Source organism: Euprymna scolopes, chromosome 14 (assembly GCF_053919585.1).
Source record: "Euprymna scolopes isolate OS-2025 chromosome 14, ASM5391958v1, whole genome shotgun sequence".
NCBI lineage: Eukaryota > Metazoa > Mollusca > Cephalopoda > Sepiida > Sepiolidae > Euprymna > Euprymna scolopes.
Window position 1 is genome coordinate 46,707,327 of NC_136495.1, and position 26,620 is coordinate 46,733,946.

Genomic DNA, 26,620 nt, shown 5'->3' on the forward strand with positions numbered 1-26,620 from the left:
TTTTTAATACTGCATTCGTTTGTTGATATGACATTTTCGATATAAGAACCAGCGTTTTTTTTTTTATATTATATTTTGTCACCTGGCGTTCTTTGTTTTTGTATTTTGACTGGGTTTTTTACTATCTAACATACGATTTTGTAATAGGAAAATATTCTCAAACTAGAAATAAGACTTTGTGTCTAACTTTGCCTTTGTGGGGAATCAATTAAATAAATACATTTGTTTCAATTAGATTCTTCAGACTACTGTTCTCATCTTGAGTGTTATTTTCATAACGTTTAGGTCAATGTAACGACTGACCTTCTTCAACAAGTATACCTTATTGAACTTGAGAATCTTTCTGTTGAACCCAGGAATCTACACAGAATTCTGAACTACTCCACAGGAGTAGCATGCACTTGTTCCGCCTGCCAGGACTGGGTAGAAGTCCTAAGTAATTCGCAATTGTATTTTTAGTGTCGCCCACACTAGGTACTTTATCCACTACGCCACAACTCTTTGTAAAATTCAGTTGTAAGTTACACTCTTCTGGAGGTTAACGATTCAATCTTCAATGCGAGTGACACAAAAATACTTCAAAGGAATTGAAATTGTTTTGATAGATATCTTTGAATTTTAAATAAGTGCACCGATAAAAATAAGAGGGAGGCTTAAAGTCCAGTGAGTGTAAAGCTCATTCAGGATCACACTTCTCTTACTGATGAAACGATTACAAAGTGTCTTCGCATACGATTGAACGTTGATAAAGACTATTGGATATTCCTGACTAAAACTCGATGAACAAATGAATTTTGTTTTTGAAACAAATATGTTTCGATTGCAGAAAGAATTATGAATTTTACTGACGATTTCATAAATATCTGAATCTATATTTTGATGGATTCATATTTGTGTATTCATTCTTGGTACTTATGCAGAATAAGGACCATGCTATCGTCGGAATTTTCTGGGCAGTTTACATAAAATACTAGAAGGTGCCGAATGAAAGTGCTGTGATTTTTTTTTTTTTCACACAAACGCCGACCAATTTTTTCAATGGAAAAAAAAATATTTCTGCTATTATGAAGATAATTCAATGAAAAATTAATCGAAAAATGAAAACAATATTTTCGAGGTTGTTACGAAGAAAAAAAAACAATAAATAATTATTACAAAACTTTAAGAAAATTAAAATTCAAATAAAAAACACTCATTGTAAGGTAAGTTTCACAAATAAGTATTAATTTTTTGAATAACGAACAAATAATAAAGTATTAAATTTTTTTAATGATTTTTTTATTGTTCAAATCAAGATAAATATTTATTTTTTATAAGAAGCCAATGATAGCAACTAAATGTTTTGACCGACAAACAAGGGTACAATCTCGAAAATGCAATTCGATCTCTCAAACTCAGAATTCCCATTCCAAAGGACTGTCACAGACCTACTAGATATGCATGGGAAAAGTTGCATGGTATGTTCAGACCGATACACCGGCTGGATGGAGTTGTCTCGCTACCACCAGGGAAAGCTGTAGCAGTATGCCATGCATTGAGAGGTTGGTTCTACACATATGGTGCACCGGAGGAGATATCATCCAATGGAGGACCCACCAATCGACTCATTGGAGTATAAATCTTTCCTAGGAGACTGGGGTGTAAAGAGACGTATATCATCTGCACATTATCATCAAAGTAATGGCTGAGCTGAACTGGCCGTAAAAACAGTCAAAAGAATGCTCATGGATTGCATTGATGGCTACGGTCACCTACGTCACAATCGAGCAGCATAGGTGATGATGCCTCATAGGAAAACACCCCAGCAGGACATCAGAATATCCTCAGCTGAAATGTTATATGGTCAAACAATAAGAGATCACCTCCCTATACTTCACAAGAAGCACCGGATTCCCGATTGATAGACAGAAACCAAAGAATTAAGAGAAAGAGTAATGGCAAACAGGCATGTGCTAAACAAAGTACAGTACAACATGCACACCCGTTCACTCCAATAGCTTCAGGTTGGGTATTCCCTTCAGATGCAGAATCAGGAGTAGCCATATCTGCGTCAATGGGAAAAATGGGGAGAGTTGTTTAGACCATAGGTAATAGACAATACCGGATACGGTTGGATGGAAGCAGCAGGATCACACTACTCAATCGTTGTTTTCTCCGGAAGATCCAACCTATCAAACCAGATTATTTGCTCATACAACCACCTCTCCAATCACTTTTCAAAGGCCAAGAATGGAGGACAGCATATTCCCATGTGACATACACGAGAGGATGAACTTGGAAAAGATGGATAATGACGTAGTGATGGCAGACGACACATTTGACACAGATATGGAGATAGATAACCAAGACCTGGTAACTCGACCACCAAGACTATTGTCTCCACAAATGTGAAGACAAACTTACAACTATGTAGAACTGTCTCAACAAGTGACCACAAAACACCGGTTGCGGTCATAAGGTGGAGGGGGTATGTAGAAAATGGGAACGACTGATGAGATGGGTCAGGAAAAAGTGGAACACCGGTCGGTCGTCATGCAGTGTTATAAATTCAGCACTAGTCTTGGACTCGGTAGAATTTTAAGTCCACTTCACAGAACCCTTAAATGCAACTAAAAGGTGTCCGTTGGTGTCTGGTTCAGATTTCTTGGAGCTGATGTCATGCTCTCTCGATAGTTGTTTCGGCGGAGGGTTTTTCTTAAACTGTTTATCCCCTATTGATATGCATTGCTGTTACTCAAGATGAGAACAATAGTCCGAAGAATTCAAATAATACGAATAGCCGATCCTCATCTTAAAAATTCAGAAACGTGAGCGTATCTTGTTTTGTCAGTCTATCTGTTGTATGCTTTTTTTTTTAAATGGGAGTCACCACTTATCAAGGCCTGGAGGCCACTCGAGGATAAGGATTATTACGTGTATAGTAATCAATGGGATAATATCGTAGTAATCATTAGTAATGGAGATTTGATAAATTGGATTACTTAAGTCGGCGGTTTATCAGAAATTTGTTTATATTAGACTTGAAGACATGCACTGATGACGCCTCATTGTGACTATTTGGTAAACTTTGTGTACCATAAATGTGCATATTTACGGAATAGGCAGAAACAATTGTTTGCAACTGAACTGAAATTATATGATAAACATTTGTACCTATTTACTGTGCCTCCCCACGGGACAGAGTTAGACACCAGGGTCGTTTTTTTTTAACGTGGAGAAAAGGTACAAAAATAAAAAATTGTCTCAGTCGTGACGGACAGATCCTCCACCGAAAGAGAACAAGAAATAAAAGTGCAGCAATGCAGCATCTGAAGAACAGATACTACACTTTGATCTTGACCAATTGTTTATATTTTTATAAACGTGTACAACCATGTGACGACATGTTTGTATGTAATTATAAATATACATGTGTGTGTGTGTGTGTGTGTGTGTGTGTGTGTGTGTGTGTGTGTGTGTGTGTCTAAGCACACGCACAAGTACATAAACACGCGCGCACATACACAACCGCATGTAGCAAACAAACAAACAAACAAACAAACAAACAAACTGGGCGGATTTTCTTAAGATGAAGCGACTTCAAAGTGTCTTTGTTCTTCACCCGTTGTATAGATTTGTTGAGCTTTTATGATTGTAATAATAGTCAGCAAAGAATAATAAAAAAAATCACAAATAAAAACTTTTCTTCTTACACCAATTGATAAAGGTGTCAAATCTCTTAAAACCACATTATGAGTTAAGTAGGGTAAAAACAAATAAAACAAAAAAAATAAAAACGCGTCAGTCGTAATGTATGTGTACGTTGCGTTTGAAAGCACCATGAAGACTTACGCGTAAAAATTTAACGACATGTTTTTACTCTTCGTTTGTGGCGAACGACGAGTGAAATATAATATTTAAGCTTATTTTACGACCGGGCAATGTCGGCCAGCCTGCTAGTAATAATATAAAACTACTTTTAATGCCTAAACAGATTTTTCTTGTGGCCTTTATAAATTGCTACTATTATTTCTGTTAATGATAGAGATTTGATATGTATGTGTCTAAAGTCGAAACTATACTATTTATAGAGGCTAGGTGTGGCGGCTGATGGCGCGCTGGTATCCAAAAATGTTATATTAACCAGCTCGATAAGAGAAGTGGAGAGTGCACGGAAGTTTATCTCTCGAATTCGCTTTCTGTCGATCCCAAATCGAACTGGTTAATATAACATTTTTTAAAGCTTAAATATTATATTTTTATTGATGGATATTTCGTATTTATTATTATTATTATTATTATTATTATTATTATTATTATTATATTATATTGGACCCAATATCTAGTAATGATTTTAAAAGTTAAAAAAAAAAATGACTCGTGCACCACCACCGAGAATCGAAACCAAAACGTTTAGCTAACGATTTACTTTTTTCCCCTTTGAGATTAATGACTGTACTATGAAGACATTACTGCAGAGTTAAAAATTAAAACATTAACCAATAGCTATTACGTCACGTATATATATTCGTAATACCGTCGTTCGACCTTCCCCCGGCAAATTCCATTTCTTTAATTTTCACACTTTTGCACTGATTTTCCTGGGCTAAAACTCAAATATAAAGTTTCACATGGGTTCGAATACCCTTTATATGAAGTTTCGTGTCTGTAGACCAAAAACTGAAGGGGGAGTTTGGTAGGCAAAATTTTTTTATTAAAAATATATACGCATACATATATATATATATATATATATATATATATATATATATATATATATATATATATATATATATAGAAAGGCGTTTGTGTTTACTATAAGCTTTTTACGAAAATATTATGCAAGTGTAAATCATGTAGAATATAATTACACATAATAGATAACTAAAGATGATCATTTCATAAGAAACCCGAAAAAACTAATAGAGAATGAATTAAAACGAATGTTTAAAAGAATATGCAAATTGGCTAGATCTTTTGCAGATAAATGCAATTCCACGACCTATATATAAGAAAGTTGTATTTTCTTTTTAAATAAGTAGAAGAAAGGTATTTGAATATGAATATCAATACACCCACAGAAAAAATCATAAGAGTGTAGATTTTTGTTATATATTACTAAATGAGGAATTATTTCCATTAAAAATCAATTTAGTGTTGTACATCTAAACTTGAGAAAATCCGTTTTCACCCAGTTTCGTTATTATATAAACACGGCATCGGATAAAATTATGCTGCTATTTTGTTTTTGTTTTTTTCAGCTTATTCATATAACACTTTTCAAGCGTGCTTTTCTCAATTTTAAATGCATAATACTAACTGGACTTTTAATGAAAATAATTCCTCATTTTGCAATAGATAACGAAAACAGCACAAAACTACTTTTAAAAGTTAAACAGTTTTTTTTTTCACGCTCTTCCATGACAGCAATCTTTATAAATTGCCATAATAATATATTTTAGTCTTCAGACAAATACCAAATCTGGATTAATAACAGATTAAAAAATGTTAAGTGTTGAGACATTATGTCGAACAAAGATGGCGGCAGTAAATCAAATCGGCGAAGAATCAATGTATGATCACGATCTCGAGTGTTGAGTAATTCTTAGTAATAAAGATGGCGGCGAAGAATCAATGCAGTCATGATTCAGTCGTTTCAAGACAAAGGTTTGACAGTGAACTGAACTGAATTCAAAATTCGATATTTTTATAATAACGTCAAAAGCCTCTCATTGGTTGATTGTCATAACCGTGGTTATGAAAACAATCGTCAAAATCATTGGAGTCATACCTCCATTATTAGTGGGGCTGAATCTCCTTGCTGCTTAGGCGGCTTGAGGACTGGGTGAGGTACTCATCAAGGATCCGTTCTTGACACTCAGCCCGACAGGTGCAATGCTGAAACCAGCCCAGTAACTGTCGGACTGAGGTAGGCTGCCTGGGTATTACTCGGGAGGTCTGGCCTCACAGGCCTTACCACCTAGCTTTCAGGTGGGGCAGGTTTGTTGCTTGCTGCCTGAGGCGTGCCGACCGGAAATACCAATGGGGATACTCAGGCAATTTTTGTAATTGCAAGAGTGCCCCTCCTTTAAGGGAGCTTGCTTAGATCCCCACTTTTTGACCTTGTGTCACATATTAGTGATGTGGGTACCAATTAAATATCTACCCCCATTATTAATCAAAAACATTTAAAAAAATAAAATTAAAATAATATTATGGGGCGCAGAGCTAGGATTAGGAGTAGACAATGGTTATCATTCATTTCTGGACAAACTGAGTGTTTTTGCTAATAAACTGTATAGGTTACACTGTTGTATATTTTTGCTGCACTTACTTAAGGGAAGCAAAAATTTATGTACAAAAAATAACAGTATGTCTTTAGTATTAGATTGTGTCAAACGAATAGAGTCGTTGAGGGGTTAGAAGTTGCATGGAAGTTAATGGGAGTAGATCTCGTGTCAACTGCTTTCTGTCAATTGTCACGCTTCAAACTACGGAAGCTTACATACAAACTTACTGGACAAGGATGGTGACTGCTTCACTTACTTGTGCCAGGATTTCTAAGGATTGACCATGAAGTTGAAACCGAGCATCTTTAACAGTCACTATATCCGCAGAGATTCAGAGTTTGAAAACTCAATGAACAAAGTGGAACTGAAAGCATGGAAGACCTTTGTTCTGCTGATGAAGAACTTTATTAACAACACTAAGGCCAGAAACTACACAAAACTTGTCAACAACGACAACGGATGGCAGTGATGGCTGAGAATGCAGTTAGGAGATTCGAAGTTCCTATCCGTCGCGGTTACCACCTGACGAAGGCCAGAGGAAGTTGGCCGAAACGTTGTGCACAAAAAAAAAAAAAAAAAAAAGATAAGATGAGATTAGTAGTCCGAAATAAAATAAAATTAACATACAATGCTCATCTCAAAAATAAAAAATTCCAATAAGGAATAATATATAAACATGCTGATTGCTTTCATAAACCTGAACTGCAACATGAGCGTCAAGATGCACCACCTATTTTCACATATTGACAGGTTTCCTGAGAACCTGGGTTCAATGAGTGACAAGCAGGCCTAGAGATTCCATCAAGACCTGAAAGATGGAGACCAGGTATTAGAATTGCTGGGATGCAATCATGATGGATGACTACTGTTGGAATCTGAGAGACACCTCCTTGTCGCTAAGCATTCTAGGAGTTGGTAGAAATAGAAGTTTAAGTCCTGAAGTTTAAACAATGGTGAAGCAACATGCAATTTACATATATCTTTATCAATGTCCACTATTCAGTTTACAGTTATGGATGTTTCTTTCAGATAATCAATATATGTTGTTGGAAAAAACATTTTGTGCTCTTAAAAACATATCCAGGGTGATATGTGTTGAAAAAAATCAGCTGATAATGCCACAAAAATATAATGGATTTTGTCACAAGGTCTGGTGTTTTTTTAAAATTAACTTAACTAAAAAATATTGCCTGATGAAGAGAAACGGGTGCCATGTCCAGTGCAAAAATATCTTAAATCAGTTGTAGAAATCTAGACGTCTAAAAAGTAAAAAAAATTATTGCCTAATGTTATTTTACATTGTGACCGTATCTAGTTCGCACAGTTTCCCAGAGAGAACTGATCTGAAAACTATAGCTCTCTCTCTCTCTCTCTCTCTCTCTCTCTCTCTCTCTCTCTTACTCGAAAACATGACGTCATTCGTCATATTCTCATACTATTCGACTGTTTTGTTTATGACGTTTGACATTTACCACTATCTTATCACTTATTTTTTATTTAACCCTGGGAACGATTCTGTTTTACCGATCTGGGTTATCATGCACTCAATGTAACCCTTGTCCAAACTCACTCTAGCTAACTGTTATGGGGTTAAATGGTAATAAGGACGAAGGAACACAGGATTTTTTGGAACGAAACATATATTCACATAGATTACAGGCAAAGTGCGTTCAGCAAATCCATTTCTCAACGGTACGATGTTTGCACACGTCCAGCTTGATCGCATGCCGATCTCAGACTGCCAAGCACCGGTCTCGATACAGGAAGTGACGTCATGAGATAGTTGATTAATCCCATAGAGGGGCGTCTCCAACACTAACTACTACACTACTAATGTAGGGTCTCTAATAAGCCCCAGTGCTAAATATGGTTTGGACTGAAGAAAGATTGTGAATTTTATTAACAATTCCATGAGTGTCATTTTTATTGTCAGGTGGGGCACTCTGTTGAATAGAAACATCAGCTTTTCCTATAAAAAGAACAAAAACTAATGAACTCAACCTAAGGCTGATAGCTACTCGAGTATTAGGATTATCTGAACAGTATGATGAGGAACGCTATAAGAGTAATAACATTAATCAATGATATGAACTGCATTGGACAGGGTTCAAAAGAGAGTCGCCAACCTGATAGGTTCTGAACTGTCATCTAGGCTTCAGCCTCTGTCCCATCGACGAGATGTTGCATACCTTTGCCTGTTCTACAAATACTTTAATGGTGAATGCTCTGACGAACTGCAAACACTTGTACCTCCCCGACGTAACTACCCCTGACAAACCCGACAAGCTACTAAGTCTCATCCCTTTACAGTAGAGATCCCTAGGTGCAAGAAAGCCTTTTACTCCAATAGTTTCTTCCCCAGAACTGCGGGTCTTTGGAACTCCCTTCCGGGATTCTGCTTTCCCAACTGCACTCATATGCAGAAGTTCAAGTGTAATGTTAACAAACATCTTTCTACTCATCTCCCTTCATAATGACCCTGCTAATTAAGTCCCTGATAGTAGCCCCCTGCTTCAAAGTGGCACTGTGCCTTGTTTCGGGTGAAAATTGAATTTAAAAAAAAAAAATTAAAAAAAAATGTGATTGCTTACTTATAAGAACAAGAACTTGTTGACATTGGATTTGAAGACGACCAAGTTATAATCATCAGGGAAGCAGTTCCACAGTAATTGGTTCTACGGGTTGGAAAGTCTTGCAAAGTAAAGTTTTCAGATCAGTCTTTTCAGGAAGCCATGCAAACGAGACACTGGCTAATAATATAGGCAGAATGTTATGTGTCCGTGTGTGTCACTCATTTTGTTAAGTTAAGGTAGAAAATTAAGTTTAGGAAGTAAATGACTAGCTAGGATAATGTTGATCTCTCTCTCTCTCTCTCTCTCTCTCTCTCTCTCTCTCTTTCTCGTAAATCCAGTCTCTCTAAATAAAACCTTGAAGAAAACTCAGCGAACGTTACCTTGTCTGTCTTTCATGCATGAAAAATTTTATTCATCTTAGTTAAATGGACGTGACGATCGACAGCCATTCATGAAAAGAAGCAGAAAACACGTGAAAGTTCAACATGTATAAACACCCGCGCACGTATGTATAAAGACTTCTTCATTTGTTATTGAAAATCTCACATAAAAAATACCATGTGCTTCTCTCGGTACCCAATGTGGTTTTGATTTTAGCGCTTCTTCAAAGTTTGCACTTTAATCTTATACCGAGTCGCCTTATTCCAGCTGACTGTTTAATCAAAGGTGAGTTAACCTGCATATTTTCTGATGCTTGTTCACATTGGTAATCTTTTAAACCAACGCATTTCAGGTGAAAACATTATTACGTATTTATGTGTCATTTGTGAAATTAGTATAGTTTAAAAAAAAAAATTTAATAAAAATGATCCAGCAGAAAAATAATTACAAGTAAAGAGAGAGTTTATCGAATTATTGAGTTTTGACCTGGAAAAGTTATGCGACCAATTCAGTATAACAAACAAGGGAGATAACCTTTGACTTAAATTGACTTACATTAAGAACCCGCCATTTTAAACACGATATCTGAGAACATAATTATGGCGGATTTTTTTTTTTATTATTCAAAATACTTCTAGCACATCATCTACTGAATCATTTTGCATAATTTTTGGAATTTATACTAATTTCGCCATGAGACGTAAACACCTAATAATATTTTCACCTGAAATGCGTTGGTTTAAAAGACCACTAATGTAAACAAGTATTCATTTTCCATAACATATTATCATGCTGTAGCACGATTTAACCTGTTGGATCCTATCGGACGATGTAATAGTGGTTTTGTGCCAGGTATGACAATACAGCTAACTTGGTTCTTGAATGGTAAACAATGCTTGCTTGATCATTTAGACATTAATCCTCTAAACAAAAACCGGTATTCAGAAGATGTACCCATGCAACCGAGGCATGACAACTCAACTTTTAATCAACGATGTAAAAATTAACTCAAATAGCCAATAACATTCGTCTCGGAAACTTTCAACTAGGAGTTTATTGAAAACCGACTCACCCAAGGAAGAATTAAAGACACGGTTCTATTTTTAGTCATCCACATACAGTACTGTTTTGCTGTATCACAGCTCATCAGTACGGCTAGACAGGTAACTACCTCAGGAATGAAACCCGCCCGCCCAAACGACAGTCAAGGCCTCTCATCATTACACTATACAGTTGCTGCTGTGCGGGTAGTGAATTAAGCTCGATTTGTTTACACAAAGAGCATCGCTTAATACGCTAATGGCAGTTTGTATATCACTTCCCACACATATATATATATATATATATATATATATATATATATATATATATATATATATATATATATATATATATATATACTCTAGCAAAAGTACCCGTCGTTGACTGGATTCAAAAAAAGCCTACGGAAAATGGACTCTGATTTATGAAAGTATGATAGGTTATGAAAAGGAAGGGTTGTAAATTTGGGTTGAAGCAAAGCAAAATATGATGAAAGTAAAAGTAAAATAGATAAACCCCATAATTTATTATACCATACCTGTTCACACTGAAACACTTATCACAATATTCTGTGGATCTATATTAAAAACCTCGTTAAACTTTGTGACATATTTCCATTCTATGGAGGTTAGGTGCGAACGAACACCCCATAATTTTATCATACCATATTTCTTCAAACTGAAACATAATTATCAAAGAATACTTACGCAGATAGATATGAAAAGTCTTTATTAAAGTTTGTGCCTATTTCCATTCTATGGAGGCCATGCACGAACGCAGACCCCACAATTTTATTATACCATCCCTATTTAAGTTAAAACATACTTATCAAAGTATTCTTATGTACATCTATATCAAAAACACTTGTAAACGTTTTTTTTTTTTTTTAATTTTTTAATTTTTTAATTTCCATACTTTGTGGACCAGACCCGAACGCAGACCCCACAATTTTAATGAACCACCGTTCTGCCAGATCAAACATACCCATTCCTGTGTCTCGATACATCTTCTATCATTATATGTAATCAGTTTTTAAAATAGTCAACCATATAGGAGCCTATTCGTGACCAGACACACACACACACACACAAACACAAACACACACACACACACACACACACACATTCAGCTTTATATTATTATATTATAATAGGTAGAAGATATATATATATATATATATATATATATATATATATATATATATATATATATATATATTAGGATTTTGTAAATAGTTTTTTGGAGTAGTCAGTCGAACAATAAATTTTGATTGTAAATTTCAACTTACAGTCTTAATTTTCTTTCTCTTATATATATATATAATCTGACTAAGACATTCGGAATTTTTTTTAAAATGAAAAGTTCAAACAATCTTTATTAATGAAAAATAATGTTGCCCATTTTCAGCTTCATATATCTGTGCTCTTTCCAAAACATTATTCATGACAGATTGCAGAATCTCTGGATTTCATTTTAACTCCCTTATTTCGTTCCGCGAGCTGGCAGACCTCGAAACGTCAAACTCCATTCCCTGCAAGAATGTAAGAAAAACATCAGGAACGAAATAAAGGAGTTAAATCGCAATCCAGATATTCTGCAATCTGTCATGAATAATCTTATAGAAAGAGCACAAATATGCGAAGCTGAAAATGAGCAACATTACAAAGACATTACTTTTCATGAATTAAGATTGTTTGAATTTTGCATTTAAAAAAAAATAATCTTCCAATGTCTAAGTCAGATTGTGTTAAAATTACAGAATGTAAAGAAAATCCTTCAGTTACTTTTTGGACACCCTCTGTGTGTGTGTGTGTGTGTGTGTGTGTGTGGAAATATACACAGGCGGCAAAAAGAAAGTCCGCATGTACAATTTTTTCAAAAACTGCAAATTTAAGCTAAATTAATGTAACTGTTTAAACAAACTATACCTCATTTGATTGACCCTTTATTCTTCTATAATTTTACTGGCATATGTATTATTTTTAAAATATAATTATAATGATTGGTTATGTATATATATATATATATATATATATATATATATATATATATATATATATATATATATATGTGCATGTACACACACACACACACACACACACACACGAGGGTCGTCCCAAAAGTAAAACCTATTTTTGAACTCCAAAAGTTGAAGAGCTACAAAGACAAGAATGGTACCATAAAACTAACCTTTTGTGCTTCAGAATTCATATATATATATATATATATATATATATATATATATATATATATATATATATATATACACGAGGAGAGTTCCAAAAGTAATGCCTCCTATTTTTTATTCTGCCATGATGGATAAGAGGGGATTACAAATTGCATTGTTATGATGACTGAACTTATGCATTCATGACCTGAAAGTCTCGTCTCTCTGTTGCAGATTTTGACCGTGTGAGACTCTAAGAAAACAACCCATGTGATGGACATGCGTCAGAAGCAGAGACTCATGGAAAAAATGCATTAAGAATGTTGGTGACTATGTAGAAAAATGAATTCTGGAGTACAAAAGGTTGCTAGTTTTATGGTACCATTCTTGTCTTCGTAGCTCTTCAACTTTTTGAGTTCAAAAATAGAAGGTTTTACTTTTGGGACGACCATTGTGTGTGTGTGTGTGTGTGTGTGTGTGTGTGTGTGTGTGTGTGTGTGTGTGTGTGTGTGTGTGTGTGTGTGCATATACATACGCATACATACATATATACATACATACATATACAATCATGCAAATACATACCCATACATGCACACAACTTTAATGCCTACTGGAGAGAACTTGAATCCATACTAGACAAAAGAACTTGAATACCTAGTAAACACTATCCTCGAGTGTCTAAGACCTCTCTGACAAAAGCATACTTTTTCCTATATTCGAAATATTCAAACTCGCATCGAATTCGCAGCCTAAATAATATCTCCTTGGTATGGGTAACCCACACTCGTTTTTTACAAGGAATGGTTCACCTTCTCCAAATGATGTTACCTCAAGTGGTAGCACGAAGCTGGACACTCCACCAGACTAGATGAATTCTTGTCCTGGAATCCAGTAAAACCAAGAAAACAAAAAGAAAGATATACTATGACATATTGAAATAATCAATTGGGGAGAGGAAAAATTATGTTCTCAACTTCTTTACTAACTCAGTGTTTGAGATAAAGAAGTTTAATGGAAAATTCGAATATCTGTGTATCTAAGATAGAAATCAAGTGTTAGCTCCTAGGACGCTTGGTTTTTAAGAACTAAAATGAAACAAAAAAGAGAGAATATCTATATTATATTTCTCTTTATCTATTTATCTGACTGTTTGTATGTTCCACATTTCTCAGAAACTATTGGGCCAATCTTATCTGATTTTGTCTGAACTCCAGCTGCTGACACTTTGGGCTCCTTCGATTATTCAACATCAGCCTTTCTCTTTTTCTTGTTACTTTGATTTCTTTTGTGAGGCTGCTGAAGTAGAGCTGCAATACATCTTGAACATCTTGGTACTTTGAGCCATCTTCTCAGTCAATTGACAAAAGCTTCCTTTCCAGGGCAATTGCTCTTGACATATCAAAGGCCTTCGATAAGATTTGGCATAAGGGCCTACTTCACAAGATTTCCAGCTACACTATCACTGGAAATGTTTTCTCAATCATTAAATCATTTCTCTCTGATAGGCTCATAAGAGTAGTGGTTGATGGGCAGAAATCAGAGGCCCACAGTATTAATGCTGGAGTCCCTCAGAGGTCCATCCTGGGCCCAACTCTCTTCCTCATCTACATCAATGATCTCCCAAAATACATACTTAAATCATTCATTGACATCTATGCTGATGATACGACAATCTATGGCAACACATCAAAGGCCGTAAATGACAAAGTTTTCTCTCTAATTCTCTCTCCTCTGATCTTGAGCGCATGGTACAGTGGGGGAAGAGGTGGCTGGTCACTTTTAATGCATCCAAAACCAAGCTTCTATCTTTACATCATCAACGCTCTGATCCCCATCTGGCATCAATTGAAATGGATGGCTCTTGTCTTGGGGAGGCTCCATGTTTTGACAAGCTTCTGGGTTTGACCTTTACTCCTGATCTGAAATGGAACATGTACATTAGGTCTGCTGCCAAAGATGCTGGAAAAATGATAGGATCCTTCTACCGCTCCAGAAGATATCTCACTACTGATGCAATTCTCTATCTGTATAAAAACCAAGTATGTCCAAGGATGGAGTACTTCTGCCACATCTGGGCAGGAGCTGCTAAAAACAGCCTATCCTGCCTTGACAGAGTACAAAATAGACTTCGTAACTTAATGGAGGATGCCCTTTTCTCTTCCCTGCAACCTCTCTCCCACAGAAGAGATGTTAGGAGCCTGTCATTGTTTTATCGTTATTTCCATGGCAAGTGCTCGTCTGAGCTCCAATCTCTCGTCTCCCCTCGCCAATCTTTCACAAGAAACACCCGTCTAGCTGAAACTATTGTCAATAATTTTACCCACTCTTTATCTGTGCCTAAATCCAAACGTAGATTCCATGAGCAGAGCTTCTTTCTCAGAAGTGCACAACTGTGGAACTCTCTTCCGTTTGCCTGTTTCCCACCTGACTACAACTTGGATGTCTTCAAGTCCAACATAAACAAATTCCTGACAAACCGCCCCCTTAAGTAAGACACTATCAAATCTCCAATACTAATGATTACTACAATACTATCTCATTGATTACTGTACATGCAATAACCCTTATCCTTGAGTGGCCTCCGGGCCTTGATAAGTGGTGACCACTGTGCAAAAAAAAAAAAAAATTACTCATTGTTCTCTCCAACTTTTCCATAGTGGTAATTGAGAAATCATAATGCCATAATATCCAGGTCAACAAGAGCCATGCCTTAAAATGCCATGGAAGTCCTATCTATGTTAATTATCATAGATTCTTGAAAATTCAGTATGTTATTGTTATACATCTCATGAGATGACTGACCAATTTTTATGATTTCACATTCAAATGAACAGCTACAGCAGCAATTGAAATGCATCCTACTAAAGTCTGATTGTCACAGCTGATGAATATCAAAAGTGCAATCTGGACGTGAGGACACTTTAGAAGAATATGTAATAAAATTCAATTTTAAATTTGGAAAAAATGCCTTAGAAATGTATGGAATGCTTTAGACTGCTTTTGGACCATCTTACATGAATTGAACATCAGTTTTTGAGTGGCATAAGAGATTCAAAGAAAGCAGAGAGTCTGTGAGGGATAATGAGAGGTGTAGGAGGAGTAAGGAAATCACAACACCAGAGTTGATTGACCAAATAAAGGTTTTCATGAATAAGGACTGTCGTGTATCTATAGATACAAGAAGTGCACAGTTTGATGTCAGTGTGGGAACTGTACACAATTATGTGTGAGGAACTGAAGATGCGGAAGATTTGTGCAAAGTTTATCCCAAGAGTGCTCCATCCTTGTCACAAACTATTTGACCAAGATGGACATCAAGACAGTTCCTCACCCTCCCTATAGTCCAGACCTTGTTCCCTGTGACTTTTGGTTATTCCTTAAGCCCAAGGAAAACCAATAGAGACTGTCTTTATGACATAATTGAAGAGATGAAAGAGGCTGTGATGAGGGTCATTGACATGCTCACACAAGAGGACTTCCATGGGACCTTCCAGAAGTTGTTGGAATGATACAAGGGCATTGCAGCAGGAGGAGATTACTTTGAAGGGGACTAGAGTTTCATGCGTGTACTATCAATAAAAGTGCCCGTACGAAAAACGTCTGGAAACTTATTGAAGGCATCTCGGAAATAGCGATTTTTTTTTGTTTTTTTTATCGTAAAAATTTGCGTTTAATTTTTCCTCCATTTTAAAATTCTTATTTGGATTCAAAGCATATTTTATGTTTTTATTTTTCTATCGTCTTATCCATGCTATTTCTTCCTTAAGGAACGGAACTGCAAATATTAGGATTATTTTGTGCATCTAAACCAAAGCCACATTGAGCTTCGTCGGTATTGAAATGGGTGACCGTTTGTTAATACCAGGTGCTGTATGTGCTCTGAAAATTCGAGAGATAGGTGCCGTCAAGCTATTTTTTTTTTCAAGACATGCTGCATGAAATAATGCAGTGCCCCTCACGATGCCGAAGGGTTAAGTGACTCATCCGGCATTCAGCATCATCCATCCAATTAAGTGTAAAACATCTGGATGTTCGCTCGTTTTTTACCTATTCCAGATAAGAATAGTGTTACATTTGCAAGTGGTATTACAGCAAATCTTTGAATAGACCAAATCAAGTGCATCAAACGTATTATGCTTATACATTAATAAGCATGATACGTTTGACAACGTACAGAATGATACATGAATAGAAAAGACGAGAGAAGAGAACTGATAAATATAGAAGCCTGTGTGAATGACAACAAAACAAAAAGAATTGAAAAAAATACATAACTGAGGACACAGAAAGGCTAATCATCACAACAAGAATAAAAAAAGAGAAGAGAAACAGCTACATGGATGATTCGTAAGAATTACAAGAGAAGAGACTAAACAAAGAACAACAGCTGCACAAAACAATGCGATTAAAACTAACTATATTAAAGCTAAGATAAACAACCTAGGAAAACAGCAAACGTAAACTTTTTGGACAAATAGACAAAAGACCTTCACTGGAAGTGTATAGATTGTATTGGAATCTTGTCATACAAACAGTTTCCTTGGCTTTTTGGCTAGAAGTAAAGCATAATATCTGTTTTGATTGAACTCTTCGTCTATTCTGTTCTCGGTCAGTGAAGGAAAAGCCTTCCTAGACAGAGACAATTTCAGTTTTTGCTTCAATTAAAATCATTTTGGGGGGAGCTAGATTTTCTCCACACTAAAAACTGACCTTGTGTCTAACTTTGCTGTTGTAAGGAGGCAAGTAAATAGAAACAGTCAATACTCGTGAAAAATCAGTGGTGAACAGCGATTGCAATAACACAAAATGATTTGCAGCAATCATCATAATACATGAAGATTGCTGGAAGTTTTTTTTTTTTTGTTGTTACTCAGGCTCCAGGGAACACCATTCGCTATTGCCAGTGAGAAATGATTTGTGTGAGAACTAGTGAGTAAACAACAACAGCATTAGTCACACCAGCAGCAGCAGCAGCAGCAGCAGCAGCAGCAGCAGCAGCAGCAGCAGCAGCAGCAGCAGCAACAACAACAACAACAACAGCAACAACAACAACAACAACAACAACAACAACAACAACAACAATAATACTAACAGGAGTGGGTACTACAGAAAATAGATTTGAAGGATATGGAAAGAGTAAGTATGGAAAGCACCATCCAGACCTTCACTGGATGAGAATAGAGAATTCTGGAATTCTGAAATGGATTATTGCCCTTCAAATTCCAGAGATCAGTATCAATAAGAACTTAATAGTAAACAGCTGCTGAGAGAAAATAAAGTAGTTTGTTATGGTGATAGAAAGAAGTGGAGAGTACCGGAAATCTGGGAAGACTTGTTATCATTCAGACCCCAGGGAACAGCACCTGGTTTTACCAGTGAGCGATCTCTGGTAATGACTGGTGTGAGAACTCTTAGTGCGCAAATTAATAGATAATAAGAACTAGTCAGAAGACTCGACATTGCTTGGGATTCAATGAGGAAGACAATGTCCCTTTTCTCTATGCTTATAACATCACACTTTTTTTTAGTTCACCTCAAATAAGGCATATTGCCACTATAATGTAAAGGACTACTACTTGAGAACAGGTCTAAAGGAGATGATCAGCGAAATGATTGTTCACATTACATTTAAACTTCTGCATGTTAGTGCAGTCAGGGAAGCGAGAAACAGGCAAAGGAGTTCCAAAGTCTAGCAATCCGACAGAAGAAACTATTAGAGTAGAATACTTTCCAACATCTAGGGACCTCAATGGTGGAATTTTGCTACTTGGTGTGTTAATCGGGGGTATGTACATTGAGGGGGCTCAAGAGCTCATTTCACAAAAGTACTTGTAAAACAGGCACAGGGATGCAACATTGCAGCGATGGGACAGAGGTTGGAGCTTAGTTGATAGAGTGAAACCCATTAGAGTTGAGACTCTTTTTTGGATACTGTGTAAGAGAGACTAGTGGTAGGTGCACCAGCCTAAATGTGACAACAATACTCCATGAATGGACAAATGGCCGCTTTATATATTGGACACTCTCAGATGTAAGTAGTTTTCTAGCACGGTAGAGAGAGCCCATCTTCTTTGCAGCAGCCTTGGTAATGTCTTCAAAGTATTTGTTTCAATCCATACTGCCTATGAATGTTAAGGCTATGAGTTTGAAGGATGAGTTTTTCGATAGGGTGTTGTTAGCCATGATAATCGGTGGTTGAAAAGATTTCTTGTAATTGTTAAAGGAAGGAAGCTTTTCTTTTTTTTTTTACTTCCTCCTAAAAAAGAACTGAAATTTTGGGAGCTCTCTGAATTAATGTCTTATACATACTGTTTAAATGTAATTAAAAATGTAAGTTTTAGAGAGGTAGGAGCTGACTTCATAGCTTGTTTGAGGGAGTGGGACATATAGAGATTCACGTGGAGATTTGGGATCCATTGTTTTCCCAGAAAATGTAATACATATGATATAAATTTTATCAAAATCGGAGGTTTTAAGGAAGGGTCTGCCCCCATAGTTCCATTGGGCAAGGTAGACACATAGAGATTTATGTTATACATATGATTTAAAGTTCATCAAAATAGAATATATTTGCAGTTAAAACTGCCCCCTCACATATCTCCCTTTAGAAATTCAGGGCCACTTCCATTGTCTTCCTCAGAAAATTTGATACATATGATTTACATTTTATCAAATAGGATACATTTGAAGTTTTTAAGGAGCTTCTGTTTCTATAACTTCTTTAAAGTAAGAAGGGGGATATAATGTTTCATGAACACTTCCATTGTCTTCCCCAGAAAATTTCATGCGTATAATTAAAATTTCATCAGAATAAGATATATTTGGAGTTTTAAGTTTAAGTTTGTTTTTGCCCCCATAGCTCCCTTAATGCTGCATTTACATTGCCTTCCACAGAAAATTTTATACATATGATATAAATTTCATCAAAATTGTATGTTTGAAGCACTTAGAAGTGCACTTTGAGATTCAGAACCACTTCCTCTAAAACATGTTATGTAAGAATACACTCTTTGTTTTTATGTAGATTCTCTAACCTTACTTTCTATAGGGAGTGCACACACACTCATACATTTCTATTTGCGTATATAGATTCGGAACGGCATTAGTAAACTAACAAAGAATAAATATAAAGAAATGTTCTTACAAGCACGGTCCACACTATATATTTTTATTTTCACTTGTGAGTCACCACTTATCAAGGCCTAAAGCCATTCGAGGATAATAGTTAATAAATGTAAGGTGGTACTGTAGAAATCGTTAATGGTGTAAATTGGGTAGAATTTGATTATTTATGGGGACGGCTTGACAAGAACTTGTTTACATTGGATTTGAAGGCTATCATGTTGTATTCAACCGGAAAGCAGGCCAGAGAAACAGTGTCCCAAAAGCGGGCAGTTCTGGGAAAGAAGTTTTGTGCATGGAATCTGCATTTAGATTTAGGCACAGATATAGAGTGGGGGAAATCATACTGGATGCAAGGCTTTTTTTATAAGTTACTAATGAGTTACAGTTTATCAGAGCCGAAAAGCCTCTCAAGAATAAAAAGTTAATGAGCTTGTCAGGTGTATGGTGAGACAACAACTTAAGGATTTGTGACAATAGTTGAAACTGGACCGAATTTGATTGTTTATAAGGACGGTTCAACAAGAAATTGTTCATAAAAGTGACCGTTGTAATCAGATGAGAAGCAGCTCCGCGATATTATGTTTCACAGACGGGTAGTTATTGAAAAGAAACTTTGCTGCTCATGAAAGTTCCGTTTAGTTTTGAGGAAAATTATGTATAGTGGTTGTAGCTAGACGAGGTTTTGCTGTGAATGTTTTCTAGCTCAGTACAGCAACAGCACCTACCATCAAAAGAGCGATAGATTAGAGAAAGACTAGCTATGTCTCTTCTGTTAGATAGAGATTTTAGAGAAACAAAAACAAAAAAAAGTGTGTGCGTGTACTCGTGTGTGCAGCAGAACTGCGCCATGTAAATAAGACAGTGTCATTTCTAACCTTAGGACTCTGGGAGAGACCTGGGTGGAAATGAATACATGGCATAGAAAAAAAAGGTAATAGAAATAAAAATCAAGATGATATACTTCTCCTTCTTTTCTGGTTATTTCCATCCTGGATATAAAAACAGATTTCCGGCTATTAAAGGACAATGAATGGTCGGGTGTGGTCCGTAGGTTTAGTGTCTGTCTGCGCATGAGAGTTGCGTGTTCGTTAAAATTACAATCAAGAAAAACAGAGAGAGAAAATCAATGTTTACAGGATAATTGATAGAAATGACGGCAGGTTTGTACCTGAGGAGTTCATGGTTCGTTGCACATGAGAGGCAGAAAAAAGAAAGAAAGAAAGGAAGAAGAAGAAGAAGAAGAAGAAGAAGAAGAAGAAGAAGAAGAAGAAGAACTAATACAGTCATGTCTTTTTGTATAAAATTGAACGTATGAAAGTATAAATAAGAAAGAAAGCATGTTTTGAAGGGGTGGGGGAAACATTATACTTGGATGTAATTATAGAACAATAGAATATATTTTTGTTTTTTTGTTGTTTTTTTTTTATTCATCCAGCCTTGACAGACGTGTTTTTAAATATTCTCTCCAGTACTTTTAATGATTTGGAATTCATTCCATTTGCGCTTTTTTCCAAGGAACTCTGCCCTTTGGATTTTTTGGACCATTTTGAATTTACCCATTGGATTGAAATTTTAAATTCGACCGTTTTGGGTTTTACCATTTTTGGATTTTTACCTTTCACCGGACTGTCCATTCATGTGAAATCTTTTTATTATTTTTCTTTTGCCTCCTGTTCCCCTTACCTCACCCTTTTTTTTAACCAAGTAAGATCTGTGACTTACTTGTAGTTTCATTAAATACTTTTATATGCAAAATCCGATCCTGCATTTTGCTAATTCCTGTCCTCTGATGAGAAGGAGAGTATTTCTTCGAACCTCCGCGGATTAAGGACTATCCATTTATCTTGTGTTTCCTTTTTTAAAATTAAATATGTTTTTAACTCTTTTTCAAGATGTCTTTTAACATGTTTTTTTAATCATTTGTTCATATATATATATATATATATATATATATATATATATATATATATATATATATATAGTGCCGGATATAGAATATATATATATATATTCATATATATATGAAATAAAATGGAGGTGGAAGGACCTAAATACTCAACGTTTCACCCGATTTATGCGGGCTTCTTCAAGAGGGATGGTCATTGACGAGACAGTCGGAGGATTGGGGCTATATATAATGATGGGGGAGAGCAACGTGTTTTCCTTATGTAAATTAGATGTCATATATACATATATATACATTTTATGAGAGAAAATAAATTAGAGTAAACTAGTGTGGTGGATTACGTCTAAAAGTTAAAATATTGTAGAGATTAAAAAAAAAATATATATATATATATATGTATATATATATATATATATATATATATATATATATATATATATATATATATCGTGCCGGCAAAAAGAAAGCCCGCACTTGTAATTTTTTCAAAAACTGATAATTTAAGCTAAATTTAATGTAACTGTTTAAACGACCTATACCTCCTTTGATTCGCCTTTTATTTCTCTATAATTTTACCTGTTCATATTTGATTTTTAATTGAAATATTCTAGTGTTCACGTCAATTTAAAAAAATAACTTTAAATTGAGGAGGCAAAAAAAAAAGTCTGCAGCAACAAATTTGCTTAAAACCAGCTTAAATTATCTCTCCTAAATCAGTTTAAAATATCAGGCAGCAGGCAACAAAGCATCACTAATTGTTGTTGTTCCAGGTTATACAACGTAACATTTAGTCCATATGCCACGACTTTCTCTTAGTGATCGTCAGGAGCTCATTAATCTCCACCTTTCTGGTTTATCCAATCGAGAAATCGGCTGCAGATTGAAATGTGATGAGAAAACGGTACGAAAGACTGTGCAAAAGCACCAAAACACTGACAGTGTTCGTGATACCCCTAAATCTGGTCGTGATAATTCACTTGATAATTTCACTTAATTTTATTTTTATTTTACTTATTTACTGTATTTTATCATTATCTATTTTTAGACTCCATTTTATCACCTCCTATTCTTATTTTTAGATACCATCTTTTAAGTTACTGCGCTATTTTATCCCAATTCAATTATTTCTAATTTAAAAAAAAGAAAAAAAAAAAAAAAGATTCTTTCGTAATCTCGTGTCATTTTATTTATTTAATCTATCACCGCTATATTTCCAAACACAATTTTTAATCTCTACGATATTTTATCTTTTAGACGTAATCCACTACACTAGTTTACTTTAATTAGTTCTTCTTTCATAAAATGTATATACATGTATATATGACATCTAATTTACATAAAAAAAAAGCTGCTCTCCCCCATCATTATATATAGCCCCAATCCTCCGACTGTCTCGTCAATGACCATCCCTCTTGAAGAAGCCCGCATAAATCGGGCGAAACGTTGAGTATCCAGGTCCTTCCACCTCCATTTTATTTCATATATATATATATATATATATATATATATATATATATATATATATATATATATATATATATATATAGAGAGAGAGAGAGAGAGAGAGAGAGACTTATATGTAATATACTGAGTTCGTGTAATTCAGTAAATTTTTATATACCAATAGGTTTTAAGCCAAAAAAAAAATGTTGACTTAAAGATTAAGCTACAAAATTATCACATTTCATAATTGAGCATTAATATACTGTGTGTGCAAAATCAAGACTTCAAGACAAGGTGTTGATGGCAACGAAAAGTGTATTTCATTTTATGTTACAATTGTTTCAATGTCCAGTTCGACAGTTTCAAGCATTATATTGTTTGAAAATTTTCAAAAACCAGCATTTCTTCAGACTTTATGAATAAACACACTTTTGGCAATGTAGCCTTTTTTGAATAGAAAGAAAAAAGAGAGGGGGGGTCCCTAACGAGAAAATCATGCGAGAAACATTTACCTTGGTTGTGGTTACGGAAAAGTCCATATGAAAAAGTTAATCAATGCTTCGTCTTTATTTCAAGATTTCATCTGGATGATTGATTTGAAGAAATAAAGCTTAAGTTAAATATTTGATAATATATTTGCTGTGTTTGTAACGAAAAAACAGCTGCTAGCATTCAAAGTATGTATTCAAAGTATGTATTCAAAGTATGTATTCAAAGTATGCATTCAAAGTATGTATTCAAAGTATGCATTCAAAGTATGTATTCAAAGTATGTATTCAAAGTATGTATTCAAAGTATGTATTCAAAGTATGCATTCAAAGTATGCATTCAAAGTATGTATTCAAAGTATGTATTCAAAGTATGTATTCAAAGTATGCATTCAAAGTATACCTTCAAAGTATGCATTCAAAGTATGCATTCAAAGTATGTATTCAAAGTATGTATTCAACGTATGTATTCAAAGTATGTATTCAAAGTATGCATTCAAAGTATGTATTCAAAGTATGTATTCAAAGTATGTATTCAAAATATGTATTCAAAGTATGTATTCAAAGTATGTATTCAAAGTATGCATTCAAAGTATGCATTCAAAGTATGTATTCAAAGTATGTATTCAAAATATGTATTCAAAGAATGCATTCAAAGTATGCATTCAAAGTATGCATTCAAAGTATGTATTCAAAGTATGTATTCAAAGTATGCATTCAAAGTATGCATTCAAAGTATGTATTCAAAGTATGTATTCAAAATATGTATTGAAAGTATGCATTCAAAGTATGCATTCAAAGTATGTATTCAAAGAATGTATTCAAAGTATGCATGAGGGAATTTTTTTTATTTTAACAACATATAGTTGTTCGAATTTAAAAGATATTGATGCTGTTTCTGTTCTTTTTGGGGTGAATATAATCGTTAGAATTCGAAAAAAATATATATCATAATCGGTTTCTTCCTACATGCATTCAGAATTTGTAGTCCAGTATATCTACCCAAAAGAATTCAAATACATCACCGATTATTTGAAAACTTTGCAATACTCCACATATTTTATATTAAATGCAAAAAAAAAAAAAGCCCTACGAATATTTTCCAAAAACAATAAGCAAAAATCATATACACCAAACACTTCTCATATAAATAGGCATCTTCTTTTATCTACTCGTGCCAATGATTTGCAACACTTTAAACAAACCATGAATTCCAATAATACAAGCTACACCACAAACTATAAAACAAATACATTAAAGACTACAATAAATTTTCAAAATATCTAATGCAGGTCGTATACTCTCCTATGCCATAATTTTTGCAGCTGTTTCAGCCCAGATGTGGCAGCAAGACTCCATGCACCGACGAATAGTGCCTTTGTAGAGATATATGATTCTCTCAGGCATAAGTAATTTTCAAGAACGGTAGAGAGAACCTACCTTTCGAGCAGCAACCCTGGCACTGTCCTCAATGTATTTGTTCCAATTCGTGTGAATGTTAATCTGAGGAGTTTTCAGGTAGCATATTATTAGCCAAGGCAATCAGTTGTTGAGAAGGTTTCTTATGATTGTTAAAGGAAAGAAGCTGAGACATGACAGCATTGAATGTTACCATCTATTTATGTCCCCATTTTACTACGGACTAGAGGTCTTCCTTTAGGTTTTCAGCCATTGTCCTATGTACGTGTTCATTCATTTTTCCCTCATGTCTGTTATAGAACATGGTGTCGTCAGCAAATATACCCATCTCGGACATAATTTTATCAAGGAGGTCATTTAGGAATACCAGAAGTAAAAAAGCTCCAAAGATCGATTACCCACATTTCTATCATGTTGTTTACAAGAATTATGGTAAAAGAACTGACTCACTCAATTATTGCCCCATTAGCCTCCTTTCTTTCTTCACCAAAATCTTTGAGTCCTTAATCAATCAAGCACTAGTTCACCACATCATAGACACTAAACTTCTTTCCAACCGACAGTGTGGATTTAGGCAAACTCGTTCTACTGCAGATATTTTTACTGTAATTTCTGAATGTGTATATCATTCAGTGGGTAAGGCGGGAGTGGAGAGCTAGGGCAGTAGTCTTATACATATCTAAGGCCTTTGATAGGGTTTGGCTCGAAGGTCTTCTCATGAAAATGAAAACCATCGAGGACAACTTGGATTGTTTTCTTGTCTAAAAAAGATTTGATTATATTAAGTATTCTGCCAGTAATACACTATGATTTAATTTTAATATATAACTATATAAATGTGAAGTAATTGATAATAACAGAACCAAGAACCAAGAACTATGGGGTCCATAGAATGTTGACTCAGAAAAAGATTTAATAACCATATAGTACTAGCAGAGAGATCCGACGTTGCCCGGGACTGAATGACGATCAACGAATATTTCACACTCCTATATTTTTATTGTCATCGAAATCGCCCGGAAGGAAGCTTCATGTGCCTCCATACAATAACTTAGTTCAAAATATATGTTATTCTACATTGCACTCTAGAGAACCTATTGTTTCTTTTATAAAATTATTTTATGTCAACTTCTTCCCAGTTAACAAAACAAAAACATTAAACATTATGTGCAAAAACATTATGTGCAAAAAAAAAAAAAACCCAAAAAACAAAAAAAAAACACAAACAAACAAAAAACATGCTATCAATTTACCCGCAGTAGAATTTTCACAGCCCGTTGTTCTATCATTGTTGCTAAGCGACGACATGGAAAAAATGGCTTTACCGGTGATAGATAAATTAAAATAATGGTTTCGATTATCGATTATCGGTAATTATTGGGAGTTTTCTGAGACAAAAATAAACTAAGATCACTCCCAGACTTATACACTAAAGTTGTGTAAATTTTAAAGAAAATCATTTCAGCCGTTTAGGAGTCTATAAAGAACGAACATACACACACACAAAGTTGCATTTATGTAATTGTAGAGATAGAAATCATTTAAAATACCTAATTTACCTAATAAATAATAATAAGAAGACAACATCATGAGCAAAATGGATAAGGGAATGAAGAATTGATAATATTGAATACAAATTGAAATGATCTATACTAAGAAGTTCTAGTAAACACTCACCAGATAAGTCTAGTGAATGCAAACTTTGCACTCTAAAATCATACCATATAATAATATCTAAAAAGAGCCTACTAAAAAACAGGAAGTAATTCAAAATTGTTTGCATATATATATATATATATATATAT

At 34.8% G+C, this 26,620-nt stretch overlaps 1 protein-coding gene across 2 annotated transcripts in view; it reads right to left on the bottom strand.

Moving 5' to 3' along the window:
- Positions 1–26,620, bottom strand: part of LOC145292971 (soluble guanylate cyclase 88E-like) — a 233,096-nt gene that overhangs the window by 143,531 nt on the left and 62,945 nt on the right. Inside the window, exon 1 of one of the 2 annotated variants that reach the window (XM_080139205.1) lies at positions 20,521–20,646. The exons of the other annotated variant lie outside the window; for it this stretch is intronic. Within the exon in view, the coding sequence (XP_079995331.1) occupies positions 20,521–20,631 (111 nt within the window). The 5' untranslated portion in view covers positions 20,632–20,646. Of the gene's footprint in view, positions 1–20,520; positions 20,647–26,620 lie in introns of those variants that run through there. 2 annotated transcript variants of the gene reach the window in all.